This window comes from Eretmochelys imbricata, chromosome 6, assembly GCF_965152235.1.
Source record: "Eretmochelys imbricata isolate rEreImb1 chromosome 6, rEreImb1.hap1, whole genome shotgun sequence".
Taxonomy (NCBI): Eukaryota; Metazoa; Chordata; order Testudines; family Cheloniidae; genus Eretmochelys; species Eretmochelys imbricata.
The window spans coordinates 92,491,876-92,517,941 of NC_135577.1; the positions used below are offsets into that span (position 1 = coordinate 92,491,876).

The 26,066-nt window shown below is 49.4% G+C and overlaps 1 protein-coding gene across 3 annotated transcripts; it reads right to left on the reverse strand.

The window, feature by feature from the left end:
• Positions 1-269: 269 nt before the first annotated feature.
• VIPAS39 (VPS33B interacting protein, apical-basolateral polarity regulator, spe-39 homolog) lies at positions 270-26,065 on the reverse strand. Of its 3 annotated transcripts, none has more exons than XM_077819195.1 (20): positions 25,948-26,065; positions 25,366-25,458; positions 23,716-23,812; positions 21,180-21,323; positions 19,996-20,034; positions 19,393-19,442; positions 13,988-14,044; positions 11,588-11,680; positions 10,733-10,766; positions 10,086-10,188; positions 9,953-9,980; positions 9,619-9,692; positions 8,704-8,779; positions 7,132-7,266; positions 5,982-6,023; positions 5,047-5,136; positions 4,351-4,437; positions 3,151-3,240; positions 2,362-2,466; positions 270-1,214 (listed from the first exon to the last, which is right to left on the reverse strand). In XM_077819195.1, the coding sequence occupies exons 1-20, from the start codon at positions 26,050-26,052 to the stop codon at positions 1,194-1,196; spliced, it is 1,563 nt and encodes a 520-aa protein (XP_077675321.1). In that variant the 5' UTR covers positions 26,053-26,065; the 3' UTR covers positions 270-1,193. The 3 variants fall into 3 exon arrangements, with proteins under 3 accessions (XP_077675321.1, XP_077675320.1, XP_077675322.1); XM_077819194.1 differs by having other exon boundaries at positions 19,393-19,457; XM_077819196.1 differs by lacking the exon at positions 25,948-26,065 and adding an exon at positions 25,609-25,902 and having other exon boundaries at positions 19,393-19,457.
• Position 26,066: the final 1 nt, after the last annotated feature.

A 26,066-nucleotide genomic window follows, 5' to 3' on the forward strand; every position in this document is an offset into this window, starting at 1 on the left:
GCATTCGCAAGGCTGTGCGCTCCCCAGCATCACTCGCTGTTAGACGTGCCCCTGCTGAGAACAGAAAGGATGTGAGATGCCAACGTTGCCACCCTGGATAAGCTTCTCCTTTAAGGCAAAACTGCCCCACCAGTCACGTTTTTTGTGGCCCTAGGATACTCCGAGGTGCAGCTCATGTGCCCACTTCTCAAAAGATGGGGCAACCTCTCATGATCAGGACACAGGGGGACAGTAAAGCACTAGGGAAGGAAGTAAATAGGAGCCACAAGGAGAGGCAGACACGCAGCTTTATTTACGGAACAGAAAGTGAGGTCTGAGACCACAAAACTGGCAGGGAACCCCAGGGGAGAGTCACATTTTTAAGGGATGTAACAAAAACTTTCCCAATGTAAAGGCCAGGGAGAAGAGATTGTTCCAAGGGGCTCTGTGGGGCCAGCATCTTCAGCACTTGCTAGGAGGGAATTTCACCTCATTCTCTAACCAACCCAATGAGGGAGTGGATGAGCTCCAGGCAGAACTCCCAGCTTCCTTTTGGGTGAAGGGGCAGGTCTTGAGATGCAGGGCTTTGTGGGGATGTGGGGATATGCAATCTGCAGAAGTTTAGCTGAAAGCTTCTTTTCTGAATCAGAGACAAATAGGAAGGTTGGAGTTTTAAGAGGCAAGAAATCTTTCCCTACCCATCACGCTCGTAGAGGCAGGGAGAACGAAGTCCAGTCTGCGGTTCCTGCATCTTCTCTTCTGACACGGCCATCATTGCCCCAGCCTTAGCAGCAGGTATGGCAAGGGAGCAGGTCACTTCTAACCTTAGGAGAGATCTTTTGTGGGTAATTGTCTTGTTCCTCTCACCTGAATGAGCCCTGATCCTGCACAAATTTGAAGTAGCTGCTGCTTTGCCTGGCTTTACTTCCCTCTGAACACTGAAGCCATGCCCACCTCATGGCCTAGCCAGTTACGGAGCATTGACTCCAGTTCATCAGGGTCTTGTCCCACTAGCCAGATAGTGGGGTTTGCCTTATATCAGCCTGGATGCCTCTCTGTCCCAGGAGCCACTGGCACTGACTGGCAGTATCAGACAAACCACACCAAGACGGGAAACAGAACTTGCTCTATTGGCACTGAGGCTGGCTCCATAGTTTCCTCTCTCAATGGCATGGCAATGGCAAATTGGGCTGCTTCTGAGGTGGGTAGACACCTCAATTCTTCCATCGGATTTGCTGAAAGAGAAGAACAACAGGACATGGCTAGTATTAGTGCTGATCGCAGCTCAGATCCCTCAGGAATATGCCCAGGGGGTATCTGCCCCACTGGACGGGAGAACACTCTCAGGGAATTCAGCCCACGCTCGAGTGATGTTGCAGCAAATGACAAGGTGGGCGGGTTTATAAACTGATGTGCCTGGAAAGCTTTGAGGTTTAAGTCAATGAAAACAGCTGGATGTTCCCCTGCAGCATGGGGAATCCAAATCCAGCAGCTCTGGGCTAGCACCTGGGATCAGCAACAAAAAACAACTAAAGTCAGGAAGTGCAAACTGACCACGCTACTGTCACTGCCCCAAGCTGAGTCAAATGTAGGGAGCAGACAAGCAGAAATAAAGGCAAGTGCTAAAGATCACCACCACAATATATGGATCCGCACAATCCCCTAGGAGGTGGGTCAGGATTACTTGCATGGTATATAGATGGAGAAGCTAAGGCATGAAGGAAAGGGACAAGGCCATGCAGCAAGCCAGGATTCTGAGTCAGACATTCCTGACTCGCAGTCCCCTGTCAGACTATGACTCACTATAAGCTTTTAATACAATTGGGCCTAATAGGAGAAGTAAAACAGAACACCAGCCCCAGAGGTAAAAAACCCTTTGATCTCAGAAGGCCCCAAAACAGTCACCTAGCAGGTTGTGTCCACAATAGACCATCAAAAAGGAGCCCAGCCCCACATTAAAGCACCACTTATTATTGCTCGTCACATGCTAAGACTGTAAGCTCTCTGGGGCAGGGACTGTCTTTCACACCCATGACACTAGTCCTAGCACAATGCCTTGAGCCTCTTTTCGCTATCGCAAAAACAGAAATCAACTCTTTGGTGTGGGGACTCAGCACTGAGCAGTTGCTATTTCTCCCTTTCCCAGCACCAGCTCTTCTCCTCCAGAGACTCTGCACAGATCCCCCTTTCCTGTGTTTAACTGGAACCTCCACCTGGACTAGCATCTTCCCAGCAGGGAGAGAGATGAGGATGTGGGGACACAGGGCAGCAACCCCAATGCCACACACCAAACAAACCCACTCCTGTCTCTGATTAGTGTCTACAGGAGAGAGCACCATAGGGCTAGCTCTGGGTGTATGTGGGCGAGGAGTCATTCTTTACCAAGTTGCTGAGGATACTGTCTATCTTGTCCTCTTCTGCAGAGCCCCGCTCCACCTTACACCTGTATGCCATCAGCTGGTGCCGATCCTTCAGGTCTCTGTATGTCTAGTTAAACAGCAAAACCAGAGTTAAGGGAAGCAACCTTCTTTATTGGGCAGCACCCCGCTGTTCAGTTGAGGAATAACCCTCCAATCTCCCCAAAACCTTGGCCACATGCTGATTTCCGCAAAGACTCATCGCTGTGCAGCAGGATCCATCACAGGCAGCCAGTCCTGGTGAAAAATCACAGATCTTATGGGATGCCCCAATGGAAGGTTGGGCCCTCACCTCAAACCTTTGGGAAAGACCCCCTCCAGGAAGGAGAGAATCAAGGAGTTGGTTCACCGACTTTTCACTCCTGATGACGGAAGCTCACGTCCTGCTGTAGAGCAAATTCCAAGCCTCAAGCCATTCCCAAGCTGACAACTGTCTCTGAATTGTGCCATTCAGCACAATTGCATCTCTACACCAGAGGAGCTCAGGCGGGAATAGCAGGGGGTGCTGCAGGCTGGGATTGTGAGGCCCCAGCAAAGCTCCTGGAGGTGGGGGTAGAGTGAGTGTGAGTGGGGCTCACTTGGCTTTAGCTGGTTCTGGGAGAGGCCAGGGAACACAGGGAAAGTAAATCCAGAGGTAAATGAGATGGGCACATGACAACAAGGCAAGGGAGATGTGGGAGAGCCTGCTCCCAGCTAGGTGTGTCTGTGTGTAGGTGGGGATGTAGACCTCCCGCTTTGTACAGCAGGGACTCACATCAATAACAACATCATGGCACTTATATTTCATGGCAAGGTTCAACCTTGTCTCAACGTCTTCCACGAGGCGCACGTACTCCTGCAGCACCTGGATGGGAAGGCAGAAGGCATCAGCAGAGCTCACTTCCCCCTAGCCACCCCTTCTCCCCCAAAACACCCCTGCTCCAGTCAACTAGCCTCTTACAGAAGGTCACCACACAGTCTGGCCCCCTCTGCAAGCAGAAGATAGTGCATGGATGGGACAGCCTCACAGATGAGCCTGCTTAGGAGGCTCCAGAGGTAATGAACCTAGCCCCTCCTCAAGGGCCCTGCCAACCCACGGGGCAATTCCTACACTACCCCAACTCAAGGGAATCAGTTGAACACTTGCCCAAATGAAGCATCTAGAAACCTAATGTAGGAAAGAAGCCATTTGATGGCCTGGATCATTTAGAGGCGCTTTGCCATCCACGATCTGATCCCTCAGACACCTCAGAGTCTGCTTCTGTCCATCTCCCTTAGCTGAGGTAACTACGTTCCCTGTGAAGTAAGTGTGGCCTGGCACCAGCAACTTCCACACAAAGCCAGTCTGCATGTACTGCTTTGACAGAGCCAATCCCAGCCTCCCCACGCTCTTATAGCACTATGACTTAGAACATAAGAAAGGCCATACTGGGTCAGACCAAAGGTCCATCAAGCCCAGTATCCTGTCCTCTGACAGTGGCCAATGGCAGGTGCCCCAAAGGGAATGAACAGACAGGTTATCATCAAGTGATCCATGCCCTGTCACCCAATCCCAGCTTCTGGCAAACAGCTGCATCTACCTCCCTTGGGTTCTCACCCCTATGATGTTCCTTCCAGGCACATGTACGTAACTAAGGGACTCAGCTGGCCCAAACAAAGAGGAACTTCACATGGGGAAGTCCTTCACCATCCACATCTATGGAAGCCAGGCAACAACCACATGGGGTCAATGACCCTCTCTGGGCTGTAAGCAAATTCACTTGCTGGATCAGGAAGAAATAAACAGCCCCCCCCCTCCGCCACACTGTAAGGTAATAGGTAATGGCCACTGCTGGTGGCATGTTAGCAAGCTAGGTGACCTAGTGGTCTGAGTCAGTGCAACAGGACTGTAGACCGAATTGCCCAAAGGTCTGATCCAGTGTGGCAGAATAGCACACTGGATGGTGTGTTCTGACAGGGCAGTTCCTTTGCTCACCTGCACGGGGGCACTGTTCCGCTGCAAGATCTCCACCACTCGATGGAAGCCAATGGGAGCTCTCTTCTTGGTGTAACCCAGCCAGTTCTGAAACCACAGCCCAAACTCAGCACTAATCTTTTTGAAAGGGACGTCCCATGCAAGATTCCCAGAGGGTGGGGAATTGAGGGACAGGGCTGTTAGTAGATTTCGGTGCGGGGCAGAAGAGCTGCGGGGATTGCTCCTCCTCCTCCCTACCCTCTCCATAGCCTCCAGAGGGCAGTGGTAATCTGCCTCTGGCTGAGGATGCTGCTCTTTCCTGCCAGACCCTAGTTCCACAATCAGCAGCGTCCCATGTCTGGAGGCTGAGTTCACAACGCATGTGAATCCCCTGCAGCTGAGCCTCAAGGCAGCCTCCTTCTCTGGCTGAGCTGGTAGGAGCTGTACTAAGTCCGTCTCTTCAGACAGGGGAACCTGCTCTCTGAGCAACTCAATCTGAACCCCACAGCATGGATGGGCCAGGCCCAGAGCTAACAAGTAATGCTTCTCCAAATAAACCCCAGAGCGGGCCAGACAAGTCACAGTGCTGGGATACTTCAGCCCAAAGCAGCTCAGGCCAGATAGGAGACAGACAGCTCACTGCCCTCTAACCAGATGGACATAGCCAGGAAACAGCAAGTGTTTGGACCCACCCCCCAGAAAGATTTTGCCACTCACCTTGGTAGTGAGCAGGGCATCCACATCATGCCAGGCTCGCAGCTTGGCGCGGGCAGCCAGGGCTGTCAGCACATACTGTTTGTCTGGGATCTGCAAGGCAGAGACACTGAATGCTCAGGATGAGAGCACAGACTGGGGTGAGGGAGCAGGCAGCACCAACCACTCAGCAGGAACCAAGCCAGCTGCTGGGAGGGGAGGGATAGTGCGATCCAAGCCTGAGCCCGGCAGCACAGTAGTACATGTAGAGTCACACAAAGGAACTGCAACTCCTACTGAGGCAGGGTTAACATGGCTCAGGCCCCCAGCATGGCCCACCCCATTCCACACTTACTCCAGGGAGAGTGCCATGCTGCTGGAAGGTACGGAGGGGGCTCCCAACAGGGCTGGTGCTGCAGGCTGAGGCTGGCAATGGACTGGCAGTGAGAAGCGCCCGTTTTCCCCTTCCAAGCCATAAGAAGCAAGATAGGACCACCCGTAGGCCGAGCACCAAAGCCAGCTAAGGGTGAGGGGAGCTCACCCCAGTTAAGGGAACAGCCTCACAGAGCTTGGGGTTCAAATCCAGGGGCAAGGGTTCCTGTAACCTGGGATCCCAGCGGCTCCTCACACCCCAAGTTCCCCACAGAACTTCCCGCAGGCTCTTGCAGCCAAGCTTCCTCCCTTGTCCCCCAGGAGGGTCCAGCTTCCAGCCCAGCCCAAAGCAAAGGTCTCCACAGAGCTTGCCCCTTATCTAACAGCCGGATCTAATCCCACTCTGTTTCTGTCTGGGGAGAAACCCTTTCTCTGCCGAGCCAGCAACCCCTACTTCTGACAGGACTCAGCCTCTCAATTTCCTTCCTCCCAGGCACCCCAGCTCTGTTGCCTGCCTGTTCATTGATGCTGTCACAGAAACCCACCTCCCACCAAGAATGAGACACCCATCTGATTTCACTCCCTACCTTAAAGGTTTTCTTCAGGTTGGTTGGACTGCTGAATGTCCCCTGGAGAGAGATAATAATGCTCAGCCTCTTCAGATCTTGGCTTCCCCCGCCCCTTACGGTATGTTTACACTGCAGAGGGGAGTGAGTCTCCCAGCCCAGGCAGGCAGACTCACGCTAGCAAGACTCAAGCTAGTGCACTAAAAACAGCAACATGGATGTTCCAGCTCAGGCTTTAAAGCCTAGGGGGTCAAGGCTTTGGAGCCCGAACTTCCACCCAAGCCAGAACATCCATACCGCTATTTTCAGTGGACTAGTTTGAGCCCAGCTAGAGTACGTCTGTCTACTCAGGTTGGGAGACTCACTCCCAGCTGCAATGTAGACCACCCTGACAGACCCAGAACTCCTGCTTGCCAGGGCTCCGTACATTACCAAGGCTGCTAATGCTAGATGGGGAAATGGAGGTTCCGAAGGAAGCAACTCTCCCATCTCCTCCTCTGCTATCTGGGGCTGGGTCTCCCATGCCTTTAGTCTAGGGCGCTCACACACACTTCAAAGACCATTGTCCCACATTTGGGCCTGAAAAGGTTAATAACCACGTTAACCCCTTGGACACTGGATCCAGCAGCTGCCTCTGAAACAGTGCAAGGTAGCTGCTTTCCCTGAGGTGCCAACTCTTCTGTGATGGCTGCCGTAGCAGGCAAAATGCCCCTCTCTAATGCTGTCCCCACACTTCTTATGGCCCTCTGAAGTGCCAGAACTCCATAAAATGTGGGGACCATTCTAGAAGGAATGGGGAACTCTCTCTGGAGATTGTGTGAGGGGTGGGGGGGAGGATCTTTGTAGATGGAAGGGAATAGTTTCATCCTTTCTTTACCAGTGTGCCAACTTTATTAGCTGAGCGGTTGGCTGAGTGGCACTGGACTGGGACTCAGGAGATATGAGTTCTAGTTCTGGCTGCCCACTGGTCTGCTGGTGGACATTGTGTGAGTCACTGCACCTCTCCATACCTCATTTTTCCATCTGTAAAACAGGGGTAGTGACTCTAAACTCCCTTGATCTACGGATGGGAAGTGCGAGGAAGAGCTGGGCACTATCATTATTTAGTGACCCATACCAAGGATCTCGGCACAGAATTCCAGACCCCTGCCTACCCCGCTACTGCCCCCACCTCGGCCTCTGTGTAGTGGTAGAAGCAGGAGTAGAATAGCGTGGTCACCAGTGGCATGTTGAGGATCGAGGCCTTTCGTGGGTATTTCCGAAATATCTCAGACTGCCCAGAGGCCTCCAGATGTCGGTCGTTTGCCTAGAGAAGTAGGATGAGAGAGACTGCATGGAAACCAGGCCAGCCACACTTTGCTCATCCAGTTCACAGAGGATGAGGGTTGTCTGGTCCAGTTTCCATGGGACAGCCCTGATTTCAACAGGACCATCTGTGACATTGATAGACCAGGTGCCAGCTCTTGCCAAGGCTGTAGGTGTCAGCTGAGTGCTGACAAATTCATAGGTGGAAACCAGACCAGCTCACCTGTATGTTAGCATTGCTCAAAATAGGTGTTCGATTTGTAAGGATGCGCTTAGTATTTAGACTCTATAAAATGCTTGTAAGTTGCTGCACGCATTAATCTTATTCGTAACTTCTGAACTCCGTCCTATAAGGTAGTATGTAAGTTTTGCTTTATAACTGTAAAAATGTCTGCTCTGAACTTGTGAACCCAGGCAGCAGAACTGTTTCCCCCACCCATCAAGAAGGACTATCAAAACTAAGTGTGCCACTGTGAAACATCACTATACAAAGACTGGGTTGATGGTCCTCTTACACCCATAGGGTGCTACATGCAAGAAAGCCCAACCCATCAACTTGAATTTTGGAAGAAGGAAATAAAAGACAGCTAACATGAAAATTCTTCAGACTCTCTGCTGTTTGGACTCTCACAGGGCTGGAGCTAGGAAACAAAAGCAGAGATCCCCAGGGTCAACCTGGGTTAATTGTAGAAGACATTCAGTGCTGACAGATTACTATATCTCTGTCACCTTTTGGAACCACAGACCAACTCATTTGTGTATATATGTTGCCTGCTTTAACCTGTAAATAACTTTCATTTCTTTTTTTTAGTTAATAAATCCTTAGTTAGTTTATTGTCAGATTGGCTACAAGCGTTGCCTTTTGTGTGAGATCTGACGTCAGTGACTAGTCTCTTGGGACTGGGAGCAATCTGAATCTTTTGTGATCTTTGATGTAAGGGACCATTTATCATTTCATGCAGCTTGCCTGGGTGGCAAGACAGACTGGAGTGTCCAAGGAGACTGTCTGTAACTCCATGTAAGACTGTTACAGTGCTGCAGGAGTTCACATTTGTTACTGGGTGAGTGAAATCTTGTTACAGAACATAAAACCAGTGTCTGCCCTGAGGCTGGGATTCACGGTTGTGAGCCACCGGACAGTGTGACACTATCTTAATGTGCTGCACAGCTCTGAAGCAAATGCCCTGCGTGTAACCATCAGCACATGATGATATCCGACTCTCAGTGGGACAGCGTGGTGCAGTTGCCTATCAGCAAAGCTTGGATATGGTGTCACATTAGATCCAAGAGGTCATAAGCTAGTCAGCTACAGCATCTAGAAACTTCTTATTCCTCCCAGATAGGGAACCTTGGCATTAGAACAGGCCGGTCTGCGCCAGGGGCAGATGGAGAGCCCTGAGACACACTCCCTCTATGGCCAAAGGAGTGAGGCCCTTACCTCAATAATGATCTGTCTCTCCAGGAGCGTATAATGGTCTTGAACATGAACGGCATCTTCAGATGAAAATGGTAACCTGACAGGCAGCAAAGAGAGGAGGACAGCCACTATCAGCATCTCTTCCCAGCACACAAGGCCTGGAGGGGCTCTCTCTTCCCTATTTTACCTTACCTGTGTATTCCCGGGGGATGAACTCCCCATGTTCTTGCTCCCTATATTCATGATGACTCAGAATGGCATCCCTCTTTGGCCTCACCCACCCAAATGCTCTGGGAGTGGCAGTGAGTTCTCAAGCTCTCAGCTTCCCAGATCACTGCCTGCTCTCTCTGATGGAGGCCATCTACAAAGAGAGCCCAATCAGAGGGGGAAATCTTCTGGACTTCAAGGAGCGGTAGGTGAGAGAAGGAAGCTCAGAACAGTGCTAGTGATACCCACCAGAGACTAACATTTCACCTTGGCACCCCAGGTCTCATCCCCACCCATGGGGTAAGTGATCAGAAACTCCCCAAGGTGTTTCTGCCCTCTGGTCAGCAGAAGATATTTTGGGGTACTGATCACCACAGGCTGTTCATAATCACTGTGTTGTTCCTCAAACCCCCGCTCAGTGATGAAAGAGAGACCACTGTCTCTTTAATCCTATGCGTCACAAAATTCTACTGCAGGGGTAATCAATAGGAGGACCAAGGGCCAAAACCGGACCACCAGATGCTTTTGAATGACCCAAAAAAATTTATTTACTTTTTTTTATTATTTATTTTCTCTGGAGTCTGGACCTTGACTATACCTTGACCAAGAAATCTGGACCTTGACAAAAAGTAGACTACCATTCTTCTACTGGTTCCAGCAGGCTGCACTTCTTATTCCACCCTCCAGGAGGCACTCACACCCCACCAGTCCCCCACCTTCCCTGCTCACCTGATGCAGCCTTTAAGAAATTCTCTTCGTTTCTCTGCTTCCTGGATGCTCAAGTGCTCCCGGTACCGAGAAAGCTGGAGGGGGCAGAAAGAAAACAGGAGCTGTTCAAAAGGGAATGGGCTCAGGAGATCTTGTCACCTTCCAACAAAACATGAACTGAAGCCCTGCCCACTGATTACACCATGCCTAAAGGCTAGCCACTCCCAGTCCCCAGGCTCTTGTCACAACAGCATCCTTTGTTGGAGGGTGGGATGTGCGAGGGGTCTCTGAGGGGTCTCCCCCACCTTGTAAAAGCTATACAGGAGAAGTTCCTGCCACGGTTGGGAATACTCACGGCAACCTCCTCGGTCCTGTCCAGGAACCTGCAAAGGGAAACAAAGCATTAGCCCTGCTCAGCACCCTCCACTCTGGGTCCAACCACAGGCAGTGTGCTAAGCCCAGCCTTGATGCTGGTTGGGGAGCCTCACCTGAGCAGGTCCAGGAGCAGCTTCTGCTCCCCTGTCTCTTTCAGGAAATGGATTAGATGGCGCAGGGCCACCTGTCGCACCTCCAGCTCTTGGAATAGGATTTCTAAGTGGGGATTAACAAACAGCATGTCAGCACTGAGGAGCCATGAGAAGGTGTGAGCTGGCCAGCGTGGACTGTTTCAGTATGGATGGTTCTGCTAACTTCTGGAAGAAAACTAAAGGATTCTGCAAACCCCCCTCTCCAGAACTTAGTCCAACCTCTAGTGACCAGGGGTTAGGAAAGGAACCCAATTCCACCTGTTTAATGGCCGAGCACTCTGTGGTGCATGGTCATATCCCACTCAGGTTCATTCTCATTCATCCCCACCCCAACCTCTGCCATCTCCTAACAGAATTCCAGGTGCTCACAGTCTCTCTGGGTCTTCACAGCCAACACCAACCCTGTCCCATTATGCTCCCTGGATCCAAGGTGCATCTCTCTCAAGGAGACACCTGGCTCAGTTAAGAAGCACCTAACGAGAGTGATCCCAGCCCTTTTCTCCCTTTAACTTGCAGCAGGTGAGAGAATCTGGCCACGCTCCCCTTAACTGAGAAACATAATCCTGCACAAACGCCACTGGCCCTAGACACTTCCCAGCCACATTTACCTCTCTTTAGCGTCCTCTTCAAGAATATTAGGATCTGCAAGCAGAAGAGACATCCCTCAGATGAGCAGATGAACCCCCACTAGCATCTGGATAGGCAGAGACATCAGGGGAGGCCCACTCATCCACAGACATCTCAGCTCCAGCCTTCAAGCAAGGCTTGATCAGTGTTTTGTATTGAGCAATGCTAGTGTCTTCCGTACTGCATAGGCCAAACACAGGCCTGGGGGAGCTTGTGAGCTGACACACACTGGTTTGGGGAGAAGGTCTGCTGGCTTTTCTATAGCTTAGATAAGAGAGGCTTCAATACTTAAACTATGGCATTTCTGTCACGTCCCTCCTGAAGGACCCTAAAGAGCTTTCCTAGCAGCATACATACAGGGACCACCTCACCCACCTCGCTGGTGTAGGAGGGATCACACCACCCAGCACATGGCTCATTTGCTGCACAATGCTCTAAGGCTAAGAGTCTGGGACAAACCTCTCCCCTTATGAGCAGCTCCCTGGAATATTCAGTGCAGTGTGCAGCAGATGGGACCTAAGCTTTCCACATCTCACCCCAAAGCCCTGAACACAGGCAGGGACAGGGAAACTGATCCATCGGGCACAGGAAGTGGAAAAGAAGCTGATTGCTGGGGATTCCAACCAGAGGTTCCAGAGAAGCACGTGATTTTCAACCAGAGACTGAGAACATGGAGTTTCCCAGACCTCAGACTTGGCCCTTTTTGGTAACACACAGATTTTAATTCAAAGCACCAGCAGCATTCAGGGGCTAAATAGCTGTGTAGATACACGGACCCCTTATGAAACCATCCTTGCCACCACCAAGCCAACCCTATACTGCAGAGGAGGACTCACAGCTGTAATGACATTCCCGTCATGCACCGCGACAGCTTCATCCAGGAGCATCAGCTTCTCCTGCAGGGAACGGAACCTCTCCAGTGAGCAAATCTGGGACATCATTGGAGACAAGGAAACACTGCATCAGTCAGGTGCCTGGAATCCAACCAAGATACAGGGATCTAACCCTCTCTCTAATCTTGAATGATTCAGCAACATGAATCACTCCTCTTCAGAATATTTCTCATTCCTTCTGAGCCCAGGGCTGTGAGAGAGTCTCCCACTGAAGGGGTTTTGCAGGATCAGGCTCTCTAACTATACAGCCTGGGGGCAGCATGGTGCCTGCGCTGCTCCCCAAAACACCCTGCAAACCACCAGAACTCATCAGAGCAGAAGGGCCCTGGTATCTGGGTTCCTCTGAAGCTGATCAGCAGACTGGAACTGGAAGACTCTGCCTCTTCCTTGGCTCCCTTTAGCCCAGAGCTGATCTTCCCCCACCAACTCCTTAGCCTTGGAGCTACCCTTTCCCTCAGTGGAGATGGAAGCAAAGCCCTTCACCAACTGCTAAGAAGGGAAAGTTACAACCTTAGCGAAGGAGAAGCAGCAGTCGGGTGGTTACTTCTGCACACATCACCTTCTCCTCCACAGGACTCATCTGCTCACCGCCAGCCCTGAGCAGTTGGGACCAAGGTCCCAACTCCACTGCACCAAGGACGACTCCCATTTTCCCTGCTCCCTACCTCTGATTGCCACCAACTATGAAGATAGCCAGAGCCCTGAAGTTGACCCCACGGGTCGTTTGTCATAACGCCAGCTCCAGAAGGGTCAGCGGCACTGCAGATGACCTCATGCCATGGGAGAAGCCTCCAGGGTCTAACAGAGACAAAGGCTCTAGCAGTGGCCCAATGATTGCCACCTGTCACTATTCTGGACTCTAGCGGTATCTCAGTGCTTCCTTTCTGCTTTTGCTCCTTCTATTTGGCAAAGCCATAGGTGGGCACAGAGCTTTGGACAGTTGTGCCCGCTATGGCCATGCAACCAATTAACGGAGCTGCCCAGTTCCCCTGCCCAGTCCCACAATACAGAGATGGAAGCACAAGGCAGCCTGAGAGCACCAATGTGACACTCTATATCTTGGGGGAGTGCCCTGTAACCCCCATATTCCTAATTTATATATAATTGTGATACTGCATATAAAGCATGCCATGTGAGGTATCAGGGGAAACATTATGATCTGCCAAAAGCCATTGTTCTATCTAAATATGTATACCTCAGGGCAGCGCCCTGTAACCCCCATACCTAAATATGTATGCCTTGGGGGAGTGTCCTGTAATCCCCATATTCCTCATTTATATATAATTGTGATATTGCATATAAAGTAAAAATATCATCAATGCGTATGAAATTATAAGAATTGTGTCGTATAGTTTTCACTAAAATATGCCATGTGTTTGAGAAGCTCCCAGATAATAGCTCTCCAGAGACAATGACAAGGGAGGTAACCAACACCCGGATAGGTGCTGAACAGACATCACCAGCCACTGTCTAGCAGAGGAGTTACAATTCAATGACTCACTCGCAGGAGACACGCCAGAGTACTGCTTCACCTTGTGACTCAGTAATGCCCACCAGACATGCCTGGACTTGTGTTCTCCAAGCACATGGACAAAGGGTATAAAACAGAACACAGTGGCCCCCGGCTTGGCCTTTTCTCCTTTCCCCACCTATGCTGCAAGCAACAAGGACACACTGAAGACTCCAACAGAGGAGACTGGCCCAGGTTTCAAGGGTGAAACCTGTGTACTATGAACTGCAAGATACAATGGGGTGAGAAAAACTCCTTAGTCTAGATGTTGCCCAATAATAGGGTTGAGAGTTTAGATTGTGTGCTTGTATTTTATTTTATTTTGATAACTAACTCTGACCTTTTGCCTATCATTTATAATCTATCTTTTGTAGTCAATAAACTTGCTTTACTGTTTATCTTTACCAGTGAGTTTGCCTGAAGCATTTGGTGAATCTGCTTAGGTTTACAAAGGCTGGTGTATATCCACTTTCCATTGATGAAGTGGTGAATCAATTAATAAACTTGCAGTGCTCGTCTTGAGCAGTGCAAGACGGTATAGTCCTGACATACAAGGCTGGGAGCTTGAGGGGATTGGCCTGGTGCCTTTCTCTGTGTGATTCATGAGTAGCTCTGGGAACATTCATGCAATCTAGCTGGGTGTAGGGTAGCACATGCAGTTGTGATGATAGTGCCTGGACGGGTTTTCTGCTCATCACTAGCAAAGCAGAGAGAGAGCCCAGGCTGGAGAGTTAAGGGGGCACAGCGGTCCCATGGTCCCAGGCTGCACCTCAGGAATCCCGAAACAACCAAGGCTCCCCTCTTGCAAGCAAATGGAAAAGGAATGTCCTTACCTTGCCCCTCTGCATTCGTCTGACTGTATCCTTGGGACTCCAGTCGCTGCTGTAATCCTGCAACAGAAGACATAAGCTCATCAACTTCCCGAGATGCTGAGGGGCCAAGCTATCCCAGTGTTTGCTGTGCAGCTCCTCCCACTCAAAGCTGGGAGTGATGAAATAACTTGTCACACAGTTCACAGCAGCTAGAAGGGTTTCCCAGTAGGCTTTGCAACTAACGAGAGTAGTAGAGTTCTGATGTGACTGAACTGGCCTGGGGAAGGAGGTTCCAGAATCTTGTCACTTTCCTGGAACCTTTGTGGGAGGGGGAGGCAGGTTGATCTGGTCACTGGCTGGTACCACTGGTGCCAGCGCAATCCAAGAGACTCTGAAGTTCAGTCCCCAGAATGCCATCAGGCTACTATTTACGTGCAAACTTTTACTGCTGGTTGAAAGGGGCCAATCACACCTGCAGAGACAGAAGTCTCTTGTTTATCCACACGATAGCTACAGCCCAGGTACTGTGCGGGAAAGCTTGCTGTCGCACTACCCTGACACGCCTGACCCCTAACCTCACAGAGCTCCCTCAAAAACCCACAGCAGGGTTCAGTCTCAGTGGCCCATTAAGTCCTTAGCTCCTCTGCTGAAACTACCTAGGAGGGTGACAGCTGGAGTGGTTTTGGGGATGAGGACACATTCCCACAGAGCCTCATGTGGCAATGACTTTTGCTCAACCCCACCTACAGCAGACTGGATAGAGCCAGAGGCCGAAAGGAGAACAGGGTGTCTATTTATTGCCTTGGACAAAGACTATCACTGCATCCACATGGGAGGTGCATCTTAGAATGGGCTCCCACCCCAGGAACCTTAAACCCCAAATGTTTCCCCCACACACAATTTGAGAGACTGTGAATTGGCAGGGAAAGGATTCAGTTACTTCTTCCCATTCCCATTCTACTCTCAGGCAGGCTTCTTCTGGTGAGCCTTCCCTGGCAGCACAGGGAACCCAAAGCCAACAGCCTCGGGCTAGTGCCTTGGGATGGGCAAAGGAAAGGGACTCAAATGAGGAGATGAAAGGGACCAGGCTAGTGTCACTGCTCCATCCTGAATAAGAGGCAGGGAGTGAACAATGGGCAGCAGTGGGGAAAAGTACATGGGATTTTAAAATTCACTGATGTCTCATCAAATCATACAGGCCAGAGAAGGAAGTGCCTTTTAGGTTCCACCCCGCCCCTCCCTCTAAGATGCCAATGCAGGAATGGGCCCTGATGTATGGTTCTAGGGCCTTGCACAGTCTATGGTAAATGTTCCAAGAATCAGAGCTTCCACTGAGACAGCTCCTCCGCCTGATCCAGATCACTGTCCAGAAGTTGGTCCTGGAAGTCAGAAGAAACTATCCCTACCTTCATTTCATCCCATAGCTATTATTTCCCCCTTTATTATGCTAGATTATTCCTCCTCCACCTACTTAATGATCTCTGTGGGGGGCAGTGACAGAGAAGGAAAGGACACTTTCCATACAAAAAGAACTGGAGTACTTGTGGCCCCTCAGAGACTAACAAATTTATTTGAGCATAAGCTTTCGTGGGCTACAGCCCACTTCATCGGATGCATAGAATGGAACATATAGTAAGAAGATATATATACACACACACATACAGAGAACATGAAAAGGTGGAAGTAGCCATACCAACTGTAAGAGGCTAATTAATTAAGATGAGCTATTATCAGCAGGAGAAAAAAACTTTTGTAGTGATAATCAGGATGGCCCATTTAGACAGTTGACAAGAAGGTGTGAGGATACTTAACTTAGGGAAATAGTTTCAATTTGTGTAATGACCCAGCCACTCCCAGTCTCTATTCAAACCCACGTTAATGGTATCTAGTTTGCATATTAATTCAAGCTTAGCAGTTTCTCGTTGGAGTCTGTTTTTGAAGCTTTTCTGTTGCAAAATTGCCACCTTTAAGTCTGTTACTGAGTGGCCAGAGAGGTTGAAGTGTTCTCCTACGGTTTTTGAATGTTATGATTCCTGATGTCAGATTTGTGTCCATTTATTCTTTTGCGTAGAGTTGGTCTGGTTTGGCCAACGTACATGGCAGAGGGGCACTGCTGGCACATGATGGCATATATAACATTGGTAGATGTGCAGGTGAACGAGCCCCTGATGCCGTGGCCAATGTGATTAGGTCCTATGATGGAGTCACTTGAATGGACAGAGTTGGCATTGGACTTTGTTGCAAGGATAGGTTCCTAGGTTAGTGGCTCTGTTGCGTGGTGTGTGGTTTCTGAAGAGTATTTGCTTCAGGTTGGGGGGCTGTCTGTAAGCTAGACTGGTCTGTCTCCCAAGATCTGTGAGGGTGAGGGATCGTTTTTCAGGATAGGTTGTAGATCTTTAATGATGCGCTGGAGAGGTTTTAGTTGGGGGCTGAAGGTGACAGCTAGTGGCGTTCTGTTATTTTCTTTGTTGGGCCTGTCCTGTAATAGGTAACTTCTGGGTACTCTTCTGGCTCTGTCAATCTGTTTCTTCACTTCAGCAGGTGGGTACTGTAATTGTAAGAATACTTGATAGAGATCTTGTACGTGTTTGTCTCTGTCTGAGGGGTTGGAGCAAATGTGGTTGTATAGTAGAGCTTGGCTGTAGACAATGCATCGTGTGGTGTGTCCTGGATGGAAGCTGGAGGCATGGAGGTAAGCATAGCGGTCAGTAGGTTTCCGGTATAGGTTGGTGTTTATGTGACCATTGCTTATTAGCACATCAGTGTCCAGGAAATGGACCACTTGTGTGGATTGGTCTAGGCTGAGGTTGATGGTGGGATGGAAATTGTTGAAATCATGGTGGAATTCCTCAAGGGCTTCTTTTCCAGGGGTCCAGATGATGAAGATGTCATCAATGTAGTGCAAGTAGAGTAGGGCGTTAGGGGATGAGAGCTAAGGAAGCGTTGTTCTAAGTCAGCCATAAAAATGTTGGCATACATAGCAATACCGCTGACTTGAAGGTATATATTGTCCCCAAATGTGAAATAGTTATGGGTGAGGACAAAGTCACAAAGGTCAGCCATCAGGTTTGCCGTGGCATTATCGGGGATACTGTTCCTGATAGATTGTAGTCCATCTTTGTGTGGAATGTTGGTGTAGAGGGCTTCTACAACCATAGTGGCCAGGATGGTGTTTATCTCAGCAGCATCCCTTAAGGAAGGGTGTGTGTAAAGAAAAGCAGCATATTCAGGAGAACAGCACCACCATGGGGCAGGGAGTTATTCCTGTGTGAGGTGTCCTTAGGCTCAGAGTAGCACTCTTGATTGGGAGTTAAAAGGCGGTCAGAAGGTCAGGCAAAGCGTGGGACCCTTACTGAATGGGGGAGGCAACATAGTGACAGATGATGTGGAAAAAGGTGAAGTACTCAATGCTTTTTTCGCCTCAGTCTTCACAGACAAGATCAGCTCCCAGACTGCTGCACTGGACAACACAGTATGGGGAGGAGGTGAACAGCCCTCAGTGGTGAAAGAACAGGTTAAGGACTATTTAGAAAAGCTGGATGTGCACAAGTCCATGGGTCCAGATCTAATGCATCCAAGGGTGCTGAGGGAGTTGGCTGATGTGATTGCAGAGCAATTGGCCATTATCTTTGAAAATTCGTGGCAACTGGGGGAGGTCCCAGATTGGAAAAAAGCAAATATAGTGCCCATATTTTAAAAAGGGAAGAAAGAGAACCTGGTCAGCCTCACTTCAGTCCCTGGCAAAATCATGGAGCAAGTCCTCAAGGAATCCATTTTGAAGCACTTGAAGGAGAGAAAGGTGATCAGGAACAGACAACATGGATTCACCAAGGGCAAGTCATGACTGACCAACCTGATTGCCTTCTATGATGAGATAACTGGTTCTGTGGATATGGGGAAAGTGGTGGATGTAATATATCTTGACTTTAGCAAAGCTTTTGATACGGTCTCCCACAGTATTCTTGCCAGCAAGTTAAAAAAGTATGGATTGGATGAATGGACTATAAGGTGGATAGAAAGCTGGCTAGACTGTTGGGCTCAACGGGTAGCGATCAATGGCTCAATGTCTAGTTGGTAGCCGATATCAAGCGGAGTGCCCCAGGGGCTCGGTCCTGGGGCTAGTTTTGTTCAACATCTTTATCAATGATCTGGATGATGAGATTAATTGCACCCTCAGCAAGTTCGCAGACGACACTAAGCCATGGGGAGAGGTAGATATACTGGAGGGTAGGGATAGGGTCCAGAGTGACCTAGACAAATTGGAGGATTGGGCCAAAAGAAATCTGATGAGGTTCAACAAGGACATGTGCAGAGTCCTGCACTTAGAAAAGAAGAATCCCATGCACTGCTACAGGCTGGGGACCAACTGGCTAAGTGGCAGTTCTGCAGAAAAGGACCTGGGGATTACAGTGGACGAGAAGCTGGATATGAGTCAGCAGCATGCCCTCGTTGCCAAGAAGTCCAACGGCATATTGGACGATATTAGTAGGAGCGCTGCCAGCAGATTGAGGGAAGTGATTATTCCCCTCTATTCAGCACTAGTGAGGCCACACCTGGAGTACTGCGTCCAGTTTCGGTCCCCGCACTACAGAAGGGATGTGGACAAATTGGAGAAAGTCCAGCGGAGGGCAATGAAAATTATTAGGGGGCTGGGCACATGACTTACGAGGTGAGGCTGAGTGAGTGAGGGGAGATTTGATAGCAGCCTTCAACTACCTGAAGGGGGGTTCCAAAGAGGATGGCGCTCTAGGCTGTTCTCAGTGGTGGCAGATGACAGAACAAGAAGCAATGGTCTTAAGTTGCAGTGGGGGAGGTCTAGGTTGGACATTAGGAAACACTATTTCACTAGGAGGGTGGTGAAGCACTAGAATGGGTTACCTAGGGAGGTGGTGGAATCTCCATCCTTAGAGGTTTTTAAGGCCCAGCTTGACAAAGCCTTGGCTGGGATGATTTAGTTGGGGATTGGTCCTGCTTTGAGCAGGGGATTTGACTAGATGACCCCCTGAGGTCTCTTCCAACCCTAATATTCTATGATTCTAGTTCCAGTCTCACAGCAGGAATAAAGCCATTGCCAATGCTGCGGCTGCACTGTTGGTGGGGAAGCGGCTTTCATGCAAAGCATTAACAAATGTTCCCTTCTACCCATCTCTGCAGGGCTCCTCAGTAAGAAGAGGGAGAACTCCTGTGTCTCCACCAACACGCTCACTTTTAGTAGAAAAAGATGTGATGTCTGAGACTCTGCATGAGTTATTGCTGAAGGGACTCCTGCAGGCTGGAACTGGGACTGTACATCTCACCTTCACGCTCCCAGTTCCTAGATTGCCCTCTGCTAGCTAAAAGGGGGACTGGTCACTCACCCCTTCTACCCCATGTGACCTTTGCAGTCCATTGCTCTAACACCGGGATAGTGAATGTGAGTCACCCACCTTGTATTCCGCCTTTGGTCTGCGCAGCTCTGGAGCGTAGCTTTTAATGCCTGTGTCAGAGAGAGCTGTGAAGGGGAAGGCAACACACTGAGTAGCAGCGCATCTGAGATCCTGATTCACATCAACCTTCCTATATTTCCCCAGGTCTAAGCTTCCTCCCTAGCATAGGTTCTTTGTCAAAAGAACAGACTGAGCAGTAAACCCTGGGCCAGCCCCATGGACTGAGAGGAGCCCATATGTCCATGGACTGGGCACAGAACTGCAGTGAACCAGAATGTGAGAAAGTCTGGCTAGAGGCCCCTTCCAAACCACAGGAGACTCTATACAGGCAGGTTATTTTCTATCAAAGAGGCAGCATATTAAGCGATTAGACTGTGGGAATGAGTCAGGAGATACTAGTCTATTTCTGACCCTTATACTGATTTGCTGGGGGACTTTGGGCAAGTCTGTGCCTCAGTTTCCTCATCTGTAACACGGGGAAGATATAGTGACCCAACTTTCCAAAGGGCTTTGAACTCAGTGTGAAAATCCCCTACGTAAGTGTCAAGTGTTATCCCCCTTTCCCCCACCCTGCTTAGAAAGGAATAAAAACTGCTCTCTTACCATCTGAAAGGGACTGAAAACTCCCAAATTTGTTTCTTCCTAAAAGAATCAAACAGGCAACAGTGAGAGATTTTCAACTGGCTTTCCCCAGGCAGCACCTCTCACCGAAGGAACACAGAACTACACTCCAAGTGGGCATCCCGGACTAACTCTATTAGACTGGGCTAGCCTATTGGAAACAAATGGGGGAGGGTGGGAAGGGGGGCGTGTCGGCTCTCAGGCCATTTCCTACTGGACATCTGTCCACATCACACAACAAAACTGGCACTAACTGACCCCTTGCTGCCAGAGGGGCCAGGGCTGAGAGGGTTATGGAGCTTGAACTCCTTACCCCTGGAGGGGTCCACTACAGATCACTGAGCCACTCTGGGGGTACAGTGTTGTGAGAAGAGGGAGAAGGCACTGGCATCTGGACCTACACTGTGACTATACAGAAGTCTTCAGTGTCCAGGGCTAAGATTTCAGCACCTTTCACCAGCACTAAATCAGTTAATGTATAAGAACGGGGGCAGTCAAAAAACATGACACATGGTTAGGGGACATTCAGAGGAAATTCAGCTTTAGAATCAGACTTGTTTCCAGGCTGGAGGGACAACAGCGCTGAGCCACATGGCTCTCCCTCAGCCAGCTGGACTATGTCTGGCAATGCCAAGGTGAAGTAACTAGCTCCATCCCCACATGCAACAGTAGAAGCCATCTCAGCTCCAGGAGAAGGGTATTTGCCTGCTGCCTCTGGGGCAGAAAGGACCAAGCGCAGCCCACCTGGGCCAAACACAGTCCCAAATAGCCTTTCATCGAAAGTACAGATGGGTGACTGCTGGAGATTACAGCTCCTAGCATGCCATGCTCCACCTTGGTCCAAGCAGCTTTGTTACTCCACAGTGCATAGCATGCTGGAAGATATAGTCTACATGGCCTGCCCCTCTATACTGAAAGAGACCTCAGCCAATCCCACAGAGATGATGCATAACATGACCCCGCTTCTCCTCCTCCCCCGCGTCGCCTCTGCTCTCCCCACTTTATAAAAAGCAGAATGATCACAGACACCTGTCAAGTGGCTGATGCAGCCTGTGGCTGGGCAGAGATGGGGCACTTCCTGGTCTGGGATACGCACAAAGTAACTGGACTCCCCTCTGGCACTCTTGTGGGAAGGTCCATCTGCCCCAGCCAAGTAGGGACTTTACCTTTGAAGAAACTGCTGATGGAGTAAGAGGAGGCTTGCTTGGGGAAGGCTACATGGGAAGAAGAGCCCTTCTGTAGGCCTGAGTCTCTCCCTTCAGGAGCATTAGAGCTGCTGGAGGCTGTCTCCTTGATGGACCAGGAAATACCTATGAAGAGAGAACAATCCTTGTAACTCACCAAAAAAACATAAAACCAGTCTTTAATGAAAAATTCTAGAGTGGAAGACGCATGTTAACTCTTGTGTCCTCATCACTTTTCGTTTTGGAACATTCTGCCTCTGTATTTACCTCCCTGTATCAACTGGATACAGTACTCAGCACATAGCTTCCTAAACTTGAACTTGTGTAGTGCTGAAGTTTAAGCAGCTGCCCCGTTCCTCCTCAGAAATGGCTGCATTTCAGTGGTGTTGTATGAGTACAGCTTGTATAAATATTACAGAACACTTATGTGACACAGTACATTTAAATGGTGCTATATGAGGTGTGCCACATTCTCTGCTCCAGAGCTTACAATGGAAGATCAAAGGATCCAGTATCTAGTTTTGTGTTTCTCTGGACTGGAGAAATGTAAGACATTCCCTTCCAGACACTACAGCACTGAGATAACTTTGATGCCTGCAGACGACAGGCAGGTATTGTGACACACCCCAGATGGGGGCGATAACATGCTCAGCTCTGCTCCCTGTTGCTCTAGGCACAGCAGGCAGTCTCTCTCCACACAGCTGTACCCTAGCCCCACCACACACACAAGCTTTTGAACAACTGGCATAGCAGAAGAAGAGTGAGCCAGACTGTGATAGTGGGTGGTTGGGTAAAGAGGCTGACGGGAAGGTGAAAAGGAGACACAAGCAAGAAGAGCAGCTGTGGTGCAAGACAAGAAGCGCTGGCTCCATGCAAAGGATTGCTGCAGCATGGTGGGAGGGCTGCAACCCTTTGATCTCTCAGGTAATAAGAACACGGTAGGGGGATCCATGCACAACATTTAAGTTCACTGGGTTGGTCCAAACCTGAGGACATGGCTATATCTAAGCTTCTTCTTAACAGGAAACTGCTCTGATACCACCCACCCTGTAGAGCTCCCACCCCTGCCCATAGCTTGACAGGGACTGAACTGTTACTGTGGTGACCTTTAGGGTATATGGACCTAGCTTCCACACAACGCTGCCTCACACCATCCCTTTCTGTTCTCAGAAGAATGAAATCTCTTCTTTCCCAGGCATGTTGCTGGCCAGCCCTGCCAGCCCCCTTTATCTAAGATGCCACAGCACCTAGCATTGTAGGTTTGGGTAGTTTTTAAATTATTACACTTTATTATTACACTTCAATTGTCTGCGCAGTGCCACAAATGTGGCCTGGTGGATGGGGGAACACAGGGAACAGATTATAATAAAATTATCAATATTAACTAGGGTTGTGCATTTTAGTGGTCCAAAAAACTGGTCAATTGACCAATCAAATATTGGTCAAATAATGTCAAAAATGGCCAAACATTTTAAAGCACTAATTTATAAGAACAGTAACAAAACAGTCAAACTTTATGGTCTTCAACAGGTTTAGCCTTAAATAGATAATTATGCCAAATTACAAAAAACAAGTTACTTAACTGAGTAATTTTAACTCAGAAAAATGCAAAAACACAATCTCATGAAATTCTAAGAAATGAAAGAATGGGACCATGACACAATCAAAAAGGTAGGTTGCCACCCACATCAGGGCATTTTTGGTCGAAATTTGACCATAGTCAAATAATAGTCAACTGACATTATTTGATCAGTCAATTGACCGGCTTGCCATGCCTGATATTAACTATCCAAGGAGGAGACTCCCAGCATTAAGGAATCTGACAACCTCAAAATACTGTAGGATTATCCTCAGGACTCCAACGAGCAAGTTTTATCTGACTTTGATCTCTGCTATTCCCTATAACAATCCAGGAGTCATGATCCCCAAAAGGATGTGGACAGCACCTGTCAGAGGGTCATAACCCAGCTCCCATTCAGTCTCCAACTGTCCACCTGAAATGGATTGGTTCAACTGCTTGCAACTGAAACTTGTACCTCAAGCACCACATCAGCCCATCAATCATCATGCTGAACCTTTAGCATCTCTGACAAAGTCCTGCAGAAACTGGCATAAAAGATTCTGGGAGAAACAGGTTTCAAGTGTGTGAGAGCATAATAGGTTGTCAAACATACTTCCGGTGGTTCCTTCACCTAAGCTTAGTGGATGCCAGATATGGATAAAGTCTATGCTGGCCTGTGCTGGATATTGGGAGAGGGAGAGTGGAACTCCCTCCACTTGTATAAATGGAAAGAGTACACTGGGGACCTCATCTTATTCTCCTTCTAATGGGCTGAGGCAGATACAAGTTTACATGAAAGAATGGGAAGTGGGAGGATTAGACTCCAAGATCCCCGTATTCCTGGGGAAAGGATCTGACTTTGGAGTAAGAAAACTAGCTGCACAGCTCAAGTCCAGACAGGAATGTTTTCATACGCTTTCCCTCCCCAACATAACTTTCAGATACCCCTGCACTTACTGCCCACTGGCTCTCCACTCCAGCTGAACTTCTCAAGGTCATCGTCATCATCTACGATGTCTCGAAGGCTGTTCACTGCCCGCTTGGACTCCTTTAGCTGTGGACAAACACAAGGCTAGCATGAAGACCATCTCTGTTCCACTCAGGTAGCCTGAGGCTTTCCTGGACCCACTCCCGTCCAAACAAACTTTTTGCACATGCCTTCAGTGCTTTGCACATGCCTTTTCCAGCCCCCACACAGCTGAAAGACCAGTGGAAGATGTTCCACACTTCTGCACAAGGCAATTGGCCAACAATCAGCCCCTTTTCACCAGTATATGGAACTTGAGGACTATGAACATCTGATTGGTCAGTTATAAATACCTCAAACTAGCAGGAGGTGCAGATGGGGATCACTGGAAAGGTAATTTACCCTCAATTTATTATGAGGTCTCAGAGTTGCCCTACAGGCCTGATGTCAAGAGACCCTAAGGATCTCCACACAGACAATCAAAAGATAAGACAAATATTTCTTGTTTTTTTATCTCTTATTTGCCCAGCAACACTAAGTCAGTGAGAAGAACTCATTAAAAGGTTAATTCTGAAATTTTCAATTAATTTAGTGCCAAGCACAGATGCCTGAAGCTCTCTGTTTATTCTCAGGGACTCAAGGGCGAGAGGGAATTCAGTGTCCCTGATCAAGTTTGAGGCATCTCTGCTAAAATGGCCATGAAGGGGACCAAATCTCCGACGAGTCTACTCGCACAACAACGGACAGAAATCTACTAGGAAATGAACTGAGGTCCAACAACTCCCTCAATTATTTTTAAAAAGAAAAATATACCGTATTTTTTGGTGTTTTCTACTTATTTCCCCTCCCAGAAACATTACACAGATCCTCCAAGATTTACAGAGAAAGTGAGGAAGAAGGCAGGACCCAACATTTATGCCCTTCAGACTTCCTGTTCCTTCTCATGGGTCTAGCACAGCTTCTTTCAAGCCGGGGGTGAGGGGGGAAGCAATTTAACTGTATGCACGGGAACCCTTAAACAGCTGGATTTCTCCATTCTCCCATTTTTTGGAAGAAAGAGGTGAGTCTCTAGGGAAGGGGTAGGAAACCTGCGGCACGCAAGCTGATTTTCAGTGGCACTCACACTGCCCGGGTCCTGGAGGCTCTGCATTTTAATTTAATTTTAAACGAAGCTTCTTAAACATTTTAAAAACCTTATTTGCTTTACATACAACAATAGTTTAGTTATATATTATAGACTTATAGAATCATAGAATATCAGGGTTGGAAGGGACCCCAGAAGGTCATCTAGTCCAACCCCCTGCTCGAAGCAGGACCAATTCCCAGTTAAATCATCCCAGCCAGGGCTTTGTCAAGCCTGACCTTAAAAACCTCTAAGGAAGGAGATTTCACCACCTCCCTAGGTAACGCATTCCAGTGTTTCACCACCCTCATAGTGAAAAAGTTTTTCCTAATATCCAATCTAATATTATTATGTCTAATACCTTATAGAAAGAGACCTTCTAAAAACGTTAAAATGTATTACTGGCATGCGAAACCTTAAATTAGCGTGAATAACTGAAGACTTGGTACACCACTTCTGAAAGGCTGCCGACCCCTTCTCTAGGGTTTTATCAACCCATGCAACCTGAAGACTATACCTGGGAGAGCTCATCATCGTCATCATCAAATGTGAAGGCTTTACATTTGGAGCTGTGCCAGTACTCCTCCTCGTCAACTTTCATCCTGTTCATCTGGAAAAGCAGCCAAAGGGAAACACAGGTGCTAAGCGACAGGCAAATCTTTCCAGGCTGGATCAGAACCAGCACTTCAGGGCCTAGGCCCTCAAGGGAGGGCCCTTGGGTCACCACACTTGAGGGCTTTAAGGGACTGCAGCGCCTGACCAGGCAAAGAGGGGTGGACCCACAGGGCCGGCCAGAGGAGAAGGGAATGGTGGGAAACGAGGCTGTGGCAGATCAGATCAGCCCATGGCCCGGCAGCTCAATAACCCGCCTGGCACGAGGGGACCGGCTGCGCAGATGCCGAGGACCGGGCCTGGCCGGGCTCTCTCGGCCCTGCTACGCCGGGGCAGCGGCACCAGCGAGCCCCCCAGCGCCGCCGCAGGGCGAGGCCCCGAGCTACTGCGACGTGACTGGGAGCGCCAGGGCCAAGCAGGCCCCGCCCACCGGCACAGAGGGACGGGGCTCGGGGCAGGGGCCGCCGCTAGGACAAAAGGTGCTCACCGCCCCTCCAGCCAGCTGGACAGCCCGGAGAGCGCCTCCTCCCGGGGCGGGGGTAGCTCCGCGCAAAGCACCATGGGATATGTAGTTTCCGCCTTCCCCTCTCATCCGCGCCGCCCTCT

Excerpts from the sequence above, each read along its gene's own strand:
- VIPAS39 (XM_077819194.1), bottom strand. The coding sequence starts at position 26,052 with ATGAGAGGGGAAGGCGGAAACTACATATCCCATGGTGCTTTGCGCGGA. Across the intron at positions 11,681-13,987 it reads GACGAATGCAGAGGGGCAAG|ATTTGCTCACTGGAGAGGTT; the intron begins GTAAGGACATTC and ends ATGATGTCCCAG. Across the intron at positions 3,241-4,350 it reads GGAACAGTGCCCCCGTGCAG|GTGCTGCAGGAGTACGTGCG; the intron begins GTGAGCAAAGGA and ends CTTCCCATCCAG.